Source organism: Phragmites australis, chromosome 4 (genome assembly GCF_958298935.1).
Source record: "Phragmites australis chromosome 4, lpPhrAust1.1, whole genome shotgun sequence".
In the NCBI taxonomy this organism is placed as follows: Eukaryota; Viridiplantae; Streptophyta; class Magnoliopsida; order Poales; family Poaceae; genus Phragmites; species Phragmites australis.
The window spans coordinates 12,064,951-12,079,994 of NC_084924.1; the positions used below are offsets into that span (position 1 = coordinate 12,064,951).

A 15,044-nucleotide genomic window follows, 5' to 3' on the forward strand; every position below is an offset into this window, starting at 1 on the left:
TAGCATATTAGATTCTGAATAAGGAAGTTGATTCATCCTTTTTGTTATGTCATTACTTGTTTGAACCCTGATGTTAAGTATCTATTTCTATCTCGGTAGGAAATTGTTTGTCCTTTTTAGAATCCGTGCTATTTGATTTGGTACAACATCACTGTCCATGATGATATTGTGTAATTTTTGAGAATTCTATCCAGGTTCTAATAACTAGATGAGAACTTAGTAAATTGTCTAGCTATTGATGTACTCAATAGAACAATTAGGGGATAGGACCTTGATTGTCCTGGAGCTAATTGTTTTTCATTTTCTGAGAGCACTTTTGTCGGAGGATGAACTCCTGTCGCAGGGATCCCGAGAGACCCCTTTTTAGAGATTCGGCCGGGAGGATGATCCTGAACGAGCTTGTCGGGGAAATAAATGGGAACGGAAATAAATGCAGTGGCTGGTGGTGGGAGATGATCGACCTAGTGCAAGAAAGATGGGTGCACCGGGGTTTAGACAGGTTCGGGCCGCACGGAGGCGTAACACCCTACTCCTGTGTGAGTGCTATACCTTTCCTTGAAGGGAATTCTTCAAGGATGTATCTGGTTACAGGGGTGAGCTGCTTACAGAGAGCTTGAGGCTCTCTGTTCTAGCTTGGCTTGAGCTTGTTTGTGATGTTCTTCGCCTTTTGATCTGGGCTTCCTTGCCTTGTTCACCTTGTTTTCCCGTCTGTCTCCTCTTTTCTTCTTGAGTTCTCCATCCTTTCCTTTTATAGGCGCGCCGACCTCGACTTATCCAGAATGGGAAAGAGGGGGCGCAAATACCAAGGCGCCACGGAGAAAGGCGTCATCATTCCATCTTGGCGAAGTGACAGGGGCGGTGGAAAATTGCGGCGTGCATCCGACCACCCGCCACTGCGGAGGTCCTCCGGCGCCATTAAGAGGGCCCACCGGGCAGCCGCAGAGGTGCCCGGTGCGCCCACCCTGTCTTGTCCTTCTGCCGGGGCAGGGTGGCAGGCGGAGCGCTTCGATTATGGCAATGTTATCCCGAGGCACTCGGGTGAAACCGGATGGGACCCGTGCATTTAATGGACCCACGCCCCCCTGCCAGAGCATGGCAGGGTCTGACACTAGGGCGTGGGCAGCTGAGATTGTCAGAATGTCAGGATGTCAGGCCGCGCGTGCCTATTAAATGCGGCATTGGGCCCTTGACTGGCTGACACCCCGACGACGGGACCCTTCGGGTCGTCGGACGATCTTGCGCGAACCTTCGGGGAACCGAGTCCTCGGGGGCTGCCACGTGCAGCCCCGAGCACTCTCTCCCGAGCACTGGGGGAAACCTTCGGGGAACCGAGTCCTCGGGGGCTGCCACGTGCAGCCCCGAGCACTCTCTTCCGAGCACTTCCTTCCCGGTACTTGGACTCCGCGGATCATCGGGGAACTGGGGTGCTCGGGAACCAGAGGCGGCGGCCCCGAGCACCTTCTCCCGGGACTTAGCTTCTTCTTATCTCGCAGGGCGGACCTCGCGGGATGGTGACGCGTGGCGGATGGCCGGCCCGGTCTCGGGACTCAGGGACCCCTGGTTCCTGATACACCGACAACTTTTATACACCTACTATCTAGTTCTTGCTACACACTGAGGCCATATTTTTTTTTATACTCCTGCTATGCGTTGTATTAAAAATTGCACTATTTTTATACTTGTTTTTCTTTTTACTATGATAAAATGCAAAGCTCGATTGGGATGGTTATTACACAAGTCCAAACAGGAAGTTGTTGCGGCATATAACAGTTAAGACATCTAGGTCGAGCTAAAATTGACTACCTTTGAAAATAAGGAGAAATTTGATTTCACTTGTAAATATGTCATAATCCTGGTTCTGGTTGTAATCATTATTTTGCTATGTAAGATGATGTAACTTGCAAGATCAATGTGTAACTTGTTAGTTCCTTTGTGCATATTTGTACCTATTTTGTTACGTAAGATGTGACTTCTTTTTGTTAAATATGGTCATAATGTACTCAATTATAATATTGTATGTGTATGTATTCTATCTATCGACTCCTTCATAGTTATCTTTCTTTCAAAAGCCTCTCTTCCTCCCTCATCGGCTTTGTCTCTATCTTCCTCCTTCTTCAGCTCTATATATATAGAATACTTAACCGCTTGTTGTCATCGTATGCAGAACTTCTAGAAATGGATGGCATCACCAACCACCGATCCAGTCCAGGTGCCAGAAGGAGTTGTAGCACCGCCGTCAAACATTGAAGAAGGTAGCCCAAGACACTACTTCAATCTAGACCAAACAGACGCCTGTGGAGGCTGTCAGAGGGTGAACTACTAAAGCAGGGATCCGGAGGGACCCTCTTTGAGATTCGGCCGGGGGATGATTCTGAATCTGTTTTGCGGGAGAAATAGATGGGTGTAAATGCGATGACAGGTGTAATAGAATGATCGAATGCAGAATGCAGTAAATGCACTGGAGGTTTTTAGACAGGTTCGGGCCGCACTGAGCGTAATACCCTACTCCTGTGTGGATGCTATAAATGCACTGAGAATGTCTCTCAGGGATGTTGCTGGTTACAAGAATATTTGTCTATCCTAGAGCTTCGAGCTCCTTGTTCTTCGGTGATCTCAGCTTCTGTGCTTGTACTAGAGTGTTCTTCCGTCTTCGATCTTCGTCTGGCCCCCTTTTCATGTCCGCCGGCTCCTCTTAAATACTCATCGACGGTAGCGTGCCCAGAAAGGGAGGGCACGAGTTCCAAGGCTCCATAAATGGAAAGCAACCATCATGGGCTACTGCGCGAAGTGACGGGGAGGGTTGAAAACGCGCCCCCATCCGGTCTCGTTCATCATGATGTCGTTCTGCAACGGGCACTGCGAAGAGGGCCCACCGGGCTGCCACTGAACGGCCCGGCGTGCCCGCCCGGTCTTGTACGCCTGACACAGCAGGGCGGCAGGCGGGGCGCCTTGGGCTTCGCGATGTTATCCCGAGGCGCGCCGGATGACGCGGGATGGGACCCGTGCATTAAATGTCCCCACGCCCTCCTGCCAGAATGTGGCAGGGATTGACACCGAGCGTGGCAGGAGCAGTTGGAAGTGACAGGCCACACGCCCTCTTAAATGCGGCATCGGGCCTTTCACTGGTTGACACCTCACCGCTGGACCTCTGTGGGGGCCACTGGCGAAGGACTTCTTAGGCCGTCGGGGAGCCGAGTGCTCGGGGGTCACTGTTCACAACCCCGAGCGCTCTTTCCTGGATATGCCCTTTCTTGGTGCTCGAGGAACCGAGTGCTCGGGGGCCACTGGCACGGTCCCGAGCACTCTCTCCCGGAATCGACTGTTCAGGTTCTCGGAGAACCGAGTGCTCGGGGGCTGTTGTTCACGGCCTCGAGCACTCTCTCCCAGAACTAGTTTCCTTAGGTCCTCGGGGTACTCGGGTGCTCGGGGGCCACTGTTCGCAGCCCCGAGCATACACTTCCCAGTACTCGGCTTTTTTGGTCATCGGGGAACTTGGGTACTCGGAGGCCACTGTTCATGGCCCTGAGCACCCTCTCCCGGGACTTAGTCTTCTCGTACCTCGCGGAGATGATCCCCGCGGGAGGGCGCCACGTGGCAAACTGCTGATCTGGCCTCGGGACTCGGGGACCCTTGGTTCCTGTGTCACCGACAGAGGCGATGAGGTAATTCATAAGTAGAAGAATGCATCAATTCGACATATTATCATAAATGTTCTTAATATTTTTTTTTCACTTATGCGCAGATGCCTAATGCTCCTGAGGGTCACGACAATTAGCAATCTCAGGAGCGGCATCGTGCCCGAGGTCCCTCGAAGATGCATACGGACGATTTGTGATCATGGAGGTGTCACTAGTAGGGGAGCTAACTGCACCAGAGAGAGTTCTGGGGCCATACAAGTCCGTCTGTGGGATAGCTATTAAGGATCACGTTCCCATCAGCTACAGATTGTGGACTGAAGAACAAGTGATCCGCACGTGGTTCCTGATTCAATCAAGAACGACATCCTGTGGCCCAAGATATTAGAGAGGTTCGAGTTCCCTACAGAGATAGATATGGACGTAGTTAAGCATAAGACGCTAATATTATGTGACTTTCATTTAAGAATTGGAAGGACATGAACATAACATATGTGCAAAAAGGTATAACGCCAGATTTCAGCAAATAGCCGCCACTGGAAGATCATTAGCAATCCTTTGCGGAGTACAAGTTATCGGAAGAAGCATAGATGTTGAGTGAGGTGAACAAAGCAAACTCGAAGAAGAACCTCTATCCCCACAAAGTCGGTTGTTGTGGGTACGTGAGGAAAGAACGACAGTGACAATAACAGCTAGATGAACTACGAGAGAGAGGTGTCATGCCTGAGACGAAGGGCTGGAGCGAACGATCGACATGCTTCCTTCTTGGAACGGGTGCTTCTTACTCGTCTGATGTAAGCTTATACTTTACGACCTTCAAAGATCATGAAGTGACGCAAACTCTTGTAAAAAAGCTTACGAAAGCCCACGAGGAGTCTGCACAAGGCTATTTCAAGCCAGATAGGGATATGGATGAGCTCACCTTGGCACTGGGAAACAAGGAGCACGGTGGTTGCACACGAGGTGTTGGGGTGATAGGTTGGAAATATGGATTCCCAGGCGACGTCGACAGTTATAAGAGTTGAAATAGATCCCAAGCAGAGCGAGATGCAGAATGAGAGGCACAACAAGCTAGGATGATGAAAATGCTTGAACAAGCGCTACAAAAGGAGACAGAATATACAGAGGAAAAGATAGCATAAACAGTACAACATGCCCTCATGCGTCAACGGGGCACCATTGTGAGAGAACATAAATGATCGGCAGCATCTCCTAATGTTGTGCGCTTCAGCCTCGATGGTTGTTGGAGTAGTTGTGCGTCCATAGGAGTTTCGAGAGTTGAACCTATCACTTATCTCATGGACCCCATCACATCGCGGACACCGTGTGAACTACACATTGGTGCTATAATATTACCATCAAGGGGGCTTCCAACGTAGCTTATCCCCATGGCTTCCATGAATATTTTCATGGACACCTGATACTAGAGGGCTATGCCATCGTGAAAGTAGATGAGACAATTAACCAGTACCATCATGTTGAGGTGGACTACCCCGCAGAGGTGAGGGCGAACACTATAGGAAAAACGAACACACATTCATCGAATGGGAGAAGGCCTATATAGTGTTTCCACCAGGGACAGATACTGAGAACCTTTACTCTCCACGATACCCAGGACCACCATCGCCTCGAAGATTCCCCTCTCCTCAGCCATCTCCTAGAATAAGTCCACGTCCCCAGCCATCACCTCGAAGAAGTCGTGGTAGAAGTGCACCCGCTGTCAGTGCACCTGGTCCAGAGGATCCTGTTGCGGCATTCGACTAGCTTTCGGAGTTGGTCCGTCAAATGACTCTCCGACATAATGACCTTCCATTGATGATGCGAAGGAGGAGCAAGAAGAAGCGACCCGTAAGTGTGCGCATGAAGAGGAGAATGAGAGGTTGGCTGTCAGCTGTGTGCCACGGAGAAGCAAGAAGCAGCGTCTCGTAAGTGTGCCCAGGAGGAGGAGGATGAGAGGTTGGTCCGTTAGTGTGCTGTGGATGAGCATGAGAGGGTGGCCCGTTAATGCGCTACGGAGGAGGCAGAATGCTCAAACCGTAGTGGCGTTCAGGCGTTCGACTTCGACGTTTTTGACACGCTGACGAGCCTAGAGCATAGGCGATGCTGTGGTCGATCAGGCATGCCTGGGTCATCCGCTCCACCACCATTAGCTCCCCGGTGTCCCTGGACATACACATGCCATCAGCCGTTCCTGCGGAGATGCGGTCCTCATCATGGGAGAGGTAGAGAGATATTGGACTGGATCAACTCAATCAACTTTTTGGAGAGTGACCTGTGAGAACTATTATGTATATGTGTGTTTGTTGATGCGCAATACCTTCATTGTATGATATGAATTACTATGTATTAATGAAGGTATCTTTATTATTGATTCACATTAAATATGTCTCATTTTATGCATGTATTGAGAAGGAGAGAGACAGAGAGATCGAGGAGAGAGAGGGAGGATAGGGAGGATAGGGAGAGGGAGGATAGGGAGGAGAGGGGAGGGAGGACAGAGAGGAAAAACACTACCGGCTGAAACCACCAATCGATAGTGATTCCCAGGTATCACTGCCGACTAGAGCCTTCAGCCAACAGCAAAACCATCTTTCACTGCCGATCCTCGATGCTTGCAATGATAGTTCCCAACTATCACTGCCCGTTACCCACCGCCGACTCCAAAATCGATAGTGAAGGGGGTTTTAGAGCAGACAGTGATAAGGAGTTCTGCAGTAGTGTGATACGCACACACACCCAAAGCTAACCATCATGTGGTCATAAGTTCACATGTCCATGACCGCAGACACAATTATTCGAATATATTTACACTTAGCATAGGTGTATAACTTTATCCGCATGATATGCTCAGCCTCCAATCATCAAGTTTGGTGGAGCAAATCATACGAGGCTCCTCACCCATCCTTCTATGCCGGATTCCCACGACGGGACACCATAGGGGCTCTTGACTTTCATTTCTTTTCATCTCCTTATAGTCTCAAGCCAGACCTCAAAGCCTTTTACAATAGCACTCGAGTCCTCTCCTGGGTTCCCACTACTCTCAAATTTCTGTGTGTGATGTCCAGCTTGGTCAGAGAAGGTGGAAGGCCAAGCCCTGTATCATAATAGGAGACATGTGGTTGCATAATGGTGGCTTATCATGACAACACAATGATTCAATCATATTGAGGCAAGCATCTTCATCAACAATCCTCCCTAGAGGACTTGCCCCCATGAGGAACCCTTCTCACATGACTAACAATCCTCCCTAGAGGACTTGCCCCCATGAGGTACCCTTCTCACATGACTATCTCGCTCACCCTCGTCAAAACATTTTTTTCATGGTTTTATTAATGTCATACCCACCATTTGTACCCACACACAAACCATCAAACATCAAACCACCTCTCACACATTTGCAGAAGCATGATTGGCATTAAGTGAATGAGTACTCTCTGTAGGTAGGGTAGACATCTCCGAATAGAGTTGAGCAAACAACTCTAAGCATAATGGTTTAAGGTATCGTCCGGCATTAACTGTATTAATGTAGAATGAATTATTGGGTTGTCAAGGTAACAAACATCAATATTAAGGAATGACGTAACATGATATGTCATAACTTGAACAAGTGTTTCAAATAAACATGAACTTAGCATTCATGTATAACATCAAGTTTTAGTTGGCATGCTCATTATTTGTAAACCTGGGTTCAATATGATTAAGAGTTAGGACTTGCGTTCTTCAAAGTCTTCTTCCTATTGACCTTCCTCGTAGTCTGGGTTCCTTGTTGGACAGAACCTGCTCTTCGGCTCCTGACGAGGAATGTGTAATTAATAATTATATATTTACTATAAATACAGTATATCCATAACGGGTATCATCCATACACATGTCCTTAATCTGATACGATAAGTTCCATAACTGTCATGGAGTCATGTGCCGACATATCTAGCAGTCAATCATGTACAATATGAGTATTATCCCTGGATTAGGAAAGGAACTCCAAGATATTCGGGAGAAGTATAATATGAGATGTCTAGGCTCAAAGGAGTTCGAGCAGTATAGGACTACCTCACCTCGACTATATAAGGAGGGGGAAGAAGTACGTATAGGGCATCCCAATTAGATTCAAGAGGTCGCCATCTTGAACTGACATATACGTCAATTCAAGCCCAAAATAAGCCAAGTCGAGTAGGAATCAGAAACACTCAACGAAGATCCATGGCAACATTAGATTCATCTGACTATGACTTTTAGACATAGAATACGAAAGATTTCACCTGGAGCCTTAGGATTTAATCTATACACTCCCCAATTATAATAGTATTTTTCAAAGATTAATCAAGGTAAGATAGGGCGTAGGACTATAAAAACCCATGTCTCTATCTTTGATACACACATTGAGATCATCATGTATCCCTACTTTATTATAAGTATTTGCTATCGACTTATGAATCCTCGATAGCTCCTTTTCACTCCAAATGCTTCTTCGACCTTCTTCTTCTAGATTACACAATCTAACGACAACAAACAAGGGGACAACTAAGGAACAAACTTCTTCTATATTACACAATCTAACGACAACAATCAAGGGGACAACTAAGGAACAAACTAACACAAAGCCAATAAAAGCCAAATAAACTCCAAAGCAAAAGAAAAACACCATAACTGGAAATCTAGCTCGGGCATCAGGTTTTAGAGGGGTAGACTCTCCTGCTATCTACTACTATGTAAATTATAAGTATGAAAACTAGGTATTTGTTATTTAGCAAAAAAAAAAAGATGAAGTTATTATTCTAAACTATCATGTTATCTGAGAGAAAGCTTGATCAAATCATTATAAATGACTAAATGTGATTCTACAAGATAGCTAGTGGTATGGTAGCTACTATGGTTCACTATGTGTCGCTATGTGCATGTGTGCAAGTATGTTATTAAGAAACTAGGGTTAAACCACCTAATCGAAGTTATCACCTTTAATTATCTAGCATCTATGTTTAATTACTAGGTAATTAATTACTAATTAAATTGTTATCTATTTCTACTAAGATTATTTTGAAAGAATAATATAATATTTAAACAAATCATTTTACCCTAAAAGCTATTTAGATCTAGCCTAAAGGTTAATTATAACTTATGAAAAAAAACTACTCAAATCTAAATAGATCCAAATGAAAATTCAATGAACTCCAAAAATTACCGAACTAGGATAGATGGATATGCTATGATTATTGATGAATTTAGGTGAAAGAATCACTATAATCACAATTGAAATGGAGCATTTATGACATAAGGAGTTAACGAACTTCTTCACCACCCTCCAGAGGCGGCGAAGCCAACGAAAGGCCCCGTTTGGCACCGTCGGGGGCAATACCTACCGCTACAAACTCTTTGGCCAGATTGTGCATGTTGAGCTTCTTCACCACCTTCGCCGAAAGTACTTGAGCCTCTTGGCTCGGCGTTCACTTCAGCTCTGGGTTTCTTTTAAACAAAATTTCGCTATAGGACGACAGAAGCGTCAATCCCTTTGGGACAACATGGTAGAACTACCACCGGGTCTATGAAGTCTCTTAGTGGTTCTTGTACGCTTTCATGGACACCTTTGCATTCCAGTTCGATAGAAAGAAGACACTGTTGAAGGATAGACAATGTACTTTGTCCTTTTTTTACGGAACAGGAGAGGCATGACTCTACTAATTATATTTATAAATTAAAAAGAGCGATGAGCGTCTTACAAAGAAAATTACAAAGTAAACGGCAAAAGAAAAGATAAAAGATCTAGTGTGATTGCAGCCATGTTTCAATCTCTGGAAAGTATTTCTACTTTGCCCTATGGATATCCATGGAAAATTCAAACTTGAATTTCGTAGTGAAGTCTTCAACTGATGGCATTATTTGATTAAAAATCAGGTTGTTTCTAGTAGTCCATATACTCCAACTGGCCAGGATAATTATTTCCATTAAGAAAGGTACCCCCAATCTTTGCTTGAAGAAGATAATAATTTGCAGAGGTTGTTGGTGCTGTGGTATTGTCAGACGGAAAGTTGGCCAGCAAGATTTTGCAAAATCACAGGACAAGAAGAGATGTTCATTTGTTTCTTCTTCCTGGTGACACATTCATACAAACTTCATCCTTCACCGTGACCGTCTTCGCCAAGCCCTCGGCATAGGAGGGAGGCAAAAGCTTTCATAGAAGGAGTTGTGCCCTCGGCACAAAGCACTCACTGGAAGATGCCTAAATGCATTATGGCATTCAGTGTTAGCCCTTGGATCTCGAGGTTGTAGAACTCTAGTAATTCCTCCAAGAACCTTGCTGATGGAATGCGACGAAGACAACAACCTTGTCATCTCCAGGGAAGGGAACCCTTGCGTCTTTCAGGGCAGGATGCGTAACTTTTGTGTTACACAATTTCCCATTCTAAACCAACTCCATCAGCAACTCAAAGGCCATGTGGCTCTGGCAGAGAAGATTGGTCAAGGAGTACTTACGGCATACCCTTGGAAATTCCAAGCCTTCAGTGCTTTTCCCAGGCCGACACATGGTGCAAGCTGACAATGAAGGCGAAGAGGGTGACAAAGACGGTAGAAAAACCACGAAGTAAGACGGAGGCGCGAACAGGTTGAGTTTAGCGTGCGGTGTGGTGACATCAGAGCACAAATGAAACCAAGAGCTGCTACAATCCTCGTATCCTAGCTTATATAGGGCAGGCCATGATTGGACGCTTCCACTCATGAGAAAAGGCGGCCCAAAACTATCCCAACCCAATAAGGGATCCGGAGACAAGACGATCCACCTCGAGCATGTTGCTAAAATAAATCCTAGAAAGCATGACACGAATATTAAGTGAGTACACCGTGCCAAAGTACAAGACAAGATATTGAGCCCTAGACTCTAGCTCGACATCTAGTTTGTGAACATATTTCGACAGACCAAATGGAGATGACAAACACATGCCAAAATTTTAAGCCATGTTTGGTTCACGTCTAAGTTCACCATGCCTAAAGATAGTCACACAATAGATTTTTAAACAATTGTTTAGTTGACTGTCACAACTGTAACAAGCTATACTTTCTTATCTCTCAACCCACACGTTGTACACTCAGCTTTTTAACTAACTTTATCACACTTGTGAGTAAAAATTTGTTAATTACACTTTTTTAACAAGCCACACTTAGCTAACTTTAAACATGGCAAACTTAGACGCGAACCAAATATGCTCAAAAGACGGCATTGTAAGGTTACAACTTGCAATTAGACCTTACATACTACTGTCCAATATTCGATAGTCAAACCATATTTCATTGGCACTGGCAGTCCAGATTGGATATCACAGTGCCGCTTGCCGTTGGCGTACAGTCTGTTCCATAACTGTACTATGGTAAATACAAGTAAGATGGCGTCTTTAATATGCACATGTTGATATGTATCAAATGCCAACTGGTGAAAATAAGAGTCCAGGCTACACAAAAGCACCAATTCTCATATATTCTGTCTTCTGCTATCCATGGCCAGTCTAAATGGGTACAAATTACAGAGGCAACTGGGACATGAATTCCCAACAATTGTAGATCACATTCACCGCCAAAAATCATCAAAACTAAACTGTAATAATCACACCAGGTTCCTCCTAATAGTATACAACATGCTGTAATGCAGATACTTATCTAGACTGACATATATAAAGGTGCTGTAAAATGCAGATACTTACCTAGACCGACATACATACATATCCTATGGACACTTCATGCAAATATGCGAATAACTTATGCCACATTCAGCATCAAGCAATCATTATACCTGCTGCCATCGAAATTAAAATGCAAGGAGGCTTGCAATCACTAGAATTCCAACCATGAAGAGCAGTGCCGTTAGGTAGATGCCTGCCAACAACTTTAAAATGCAAGGAGGCTTGCAATAACTAGAATTCCAACCATGAACAGCAGGGCCTTCAGGTAGATGTCTGCCTGCTGCTGTTGCCTAGGTGGTGCTTGTTGGTGGATGCCATGGGCGTGCCCCATATGCCCACCATGGAATCCATGCCCCTGGTCATACCCATAGTGAAACCCAGCAGGCTGCGCATAAGCAGCGGCATCTGAAAATCCATGGACTTGGAAGCTAAGCATAGGGAACAGGCCCCCGAAAGCAGCGGAGAATGCATAATTCCCCCACCGTGCATTCGCCAAAGGGACTCCCGTGCCCATGAACCATGGATTTGCATTGGCATTAGCGAAATTGTTGTTAGCATCAGCCTGTGGGGCTGTGGCAGGCCTCTGGCCAGTCGGACGGTGAGGAATGTCAGCCTCAGGCATGTTCTTTGATCTTGGGTCGACACGGTCCTTGCCACGTCCATAAAGCGGAACAAGCTTGTCCTCTTCGACAAGGGCCTTGCACACTGGGCACTCTGGTGAGTGTGCATGGACGTGCAGCCACCGGTAAAGGCATGACCAGCAGAAGAGGTGGCCACAAAGAGTCACTATTGGCTCTTGAGGCAGCTCAAAGCATATGTTGCAATCAAAGTTCCCCCCAGCTGCGTCGCCACTGCTGCCAGCGCTCGTTGATTCACCAACATTAGCTGACATCTTGCTGCTCGTCAGATTGAACCAAGCTGCAATTGCCAAAGATAATAAAATCACCAAAACTGGCAGAAATAATCATGCCAAATTATACAACTACAAATGATCTGAGGGAAGGAATTGGCAGAGGAAAATTTCTAACTCTCACGAGATTGGTTTGAAGCTTCACATTAAACTCTAGAATAACATGGGGTTATCAATAGAAGCCAATCAAATTCTATCGCAACCACTCGCCCAGGCCAAGAATCTTTAACCTTTTGCAGCAGATTCCAAACTCCTCTCCGAAGAAAATCCCAATTCCTTCCCTCCGATCTCACTTACCCGCGCCCATGGATCAAACTAGCAAACAAATCACAACTCCAGGGTCCACCCATCCCCGAATCGCCAAGAACCCCCACCCCCAAATCGAGCACCAGACCTAGCGCAAAATCCACCGACCGAATCAGGACGACGAGCCCCACACCGACACAACAACAGCACCGCAACCTAGGCCCTAAATCACGGAAGAATCTAACGCGGAATCCGAGTAGGAGCAACCATTATTACCCGGGAGCGAGTTGCGGAGCCTCGAGCGTTGAGGGGGACGGAGGGAGGAAGAGACGCGGAAATGCTCGATTCGACGGCGCGGCGACCGACGGGGGCGACGAGACGAGGGAACAACTAACTAGGCGATGGTGGCTGATGACCTGGACCCGCGGGCACCATAAAATCAGGGGAGGACGTGGGGCCCACACGGAGTATTCTAGAATCTGGGCAGTTTCGCGGCGGGGTTGCCCTTGCACCTTGCTGAACTCAGGGCGCGCGGGCGTTTCCCGTGAAGGGATACGGAAGTTGCCCGGCAACTCCCTAGAAGCTGCTCGGCAACTGCTGAAACTGCCAGCAAAGGGAATGGGATCACGTCGATGTTGCCGTGAATTTGCGAGGCACCGCACCTTGGAAAAGATAAATAAATGGTCGGAGCCATCGTGGCGATATTTTTACTTGACCGGAACCAAGGCAACGTAGGCTCTGGTCATTTTCATTTGATGTTTCGCTATTTTTATTAGAATATATTTATAAATTTATAGTATTATAAAAATATTTTTCAAGATAAATTCACACATATGAGTTTAAGATTTTAAATTAAATATTTTAAAATTATTGTTAGTAACAATTTAATTTAATATTTTAAAATAATATGTATTTATAATCAGAGGGATTATGTTATTTGGTATTGTTTGCTGACATCCATTTGTCATATGTTAGACTATCACGAAACTACTGAAGGTTGACTGGATCAGTTCGATGACTACCACGAAACAAATGGGTTAGAGAACTGCATGTATGATTTAGTCTCCAAACCTATGTTCTTTCTTCCTCCTTTACTCTCTAGTAGATCTTTTTGCGTTCATCTCCCCCCCCCCCCCTACTTATTTAGCTTCGGGTTCAGGAGCTGCACCAGCTGTTCTTGCATTTGAAAGAGATGACTTCAAATTGCAGCTGTGCCTACTCTCCCGGTCTCCCCCTTTTAAATGGCCGATTGGTGAGGTGATAATGAATGAAAATGACGCGATGTATCATCAGCGTTTCAATGTCTTGATAGCAGAGTCAGGTGAGTTGCTTTTGTGGTACTTGATTTACTGCTTCGTCCTATATACTTGTTGGGCACTATACTATTCTAGATTTCTAGTACAAATACCGGAATTTGGGAAACAAAATGCAGAAAATATCACTTGTCTCTAAATTTTTTACAGTGCACACAAATGTAAGTTACAATTTTGTAAATTGATTTCATCACTTAAACCTGAGAAAAAAAGTAAAACATTAATTGGTAAATCAAAGAAGAGTGGTATGTGCTCGAAGAATTAAGTTATGCTGATGATTTTCAAATTGCTTCTATGTCAGTACTTAGGAGTATACTGTCCCTACACCAGCAAAGCCATGTGAAGAACGGAACCACTTCTTAGTGTGGTGGTGAAGATGTAAAGGTACGACTTCACCTACTAGGGTATAAATTATTTATAGGCATGTGATAATGGCACACTCACGGATGTGTGAGTGTGGTGTGTGTTTGTAGTGGTGTATGCATGTGTTTGTCATCTTGTAATCGCAACAAAAGAGTCGTGTGAAGAAAAAGGCATCGGGTCAAGAAGCCCAACCCATATGTCTCCAGTCCTGAATGGGCTCATCGGTAATAGATAGGAGGAATTCTATATTGTTGTATACTATAAGCTAGAGAGTAATATTTTTTTCTCAACCTTTAGGGCATGTTTGGTTAGTAACTAAGCATGCCACAACTAAGGTTAGGCATGAGCTACAATTATGGCATGTCTAATTTGTTGAAGAATTTAGGTTGTTTGGTTAGTTATTAAGAATTATCTAACTTGTGGCAAATTGAATAAGGCTAGTGTTTAGATTATTAACACAAGACTGGCCACAAATTTGGCAAAAGTTTATAGCCATTATTTGGTTCGTGACCAAACTTTGATACAATCGCCCCTAGGTATGAAGTGGTGAGGTTATCAAACTGCTTCACAATCTCCACACGTGGACTTCAGGCCAGTGTTAACACGCTGCTAGCAATGTCATGGATGAAAATTCTTTCAGTAATCCAAACAAGGTTGTTTACCCTTTTTTTCTTTCTCGTGTCTAAATGGCCATATCACTTAATTGTGTCATAATATTTAAATGGCTACAATTCAAACCGCGATATTTTGAACAACTATTTTTAAACATATAAATATCAACGACAGTTACCATTCAAGTTATTGCAACAATAGTTACAACTCGGGTATAGGTAACGTAACTCTATTTACGATATTGGTAGGTGCTCTGTGATCGCAGTTACTATTCAAGTCATGGTAACAATTGTTACAA

General features: G+C 45.1%; 1 protein-coding gene across 4 annotated transcripts; it reads right to left on the reverse strand.

Moving 5' to 3' along the window:
* Positions 1-11,075: 11,075 nt before the first annotated feature.
* LOC133915722 (uncharacterized) lies at positions 11,076-12,955 on the reverse strand. 4 transcript variants are annotated; one of them, XM_062358999.1, is made up of 2 exons: positions 12,735-12,955; positions 11,076-12,220 (listed from the first exon to the last, which is right to left on the reverse strand). In XM_062358999.1, exon 2 carries the CDS (start codon positions 12,192-12,194, stop codon positions 11,508-11,510), a length of 687 nt encoding a protein of 228 aa, XP_062214983.1. In that variant the 5' UTR covers positions 12,195-12,220; positions 12,735-12,955; the 3' UTR covers positions 11,076-11,507. The 4 variants fall into 4 exon arrangements, with proteins under 4 accessions (XP_062214983.1, XP_062214982.1, XP_062214985.1 ...); XM_062358998.1 differs by lacking the exon at positions 12,735-12,955 and adding an exon at positions 12,510-12,728; XM_062359001.1 differs by lacking the exon at positions 12,735-12,955 and adding an exon at positions 12,443-12,728.
* Positions 12,956-15,044: the final 2,089 nt, after the last annotated feature.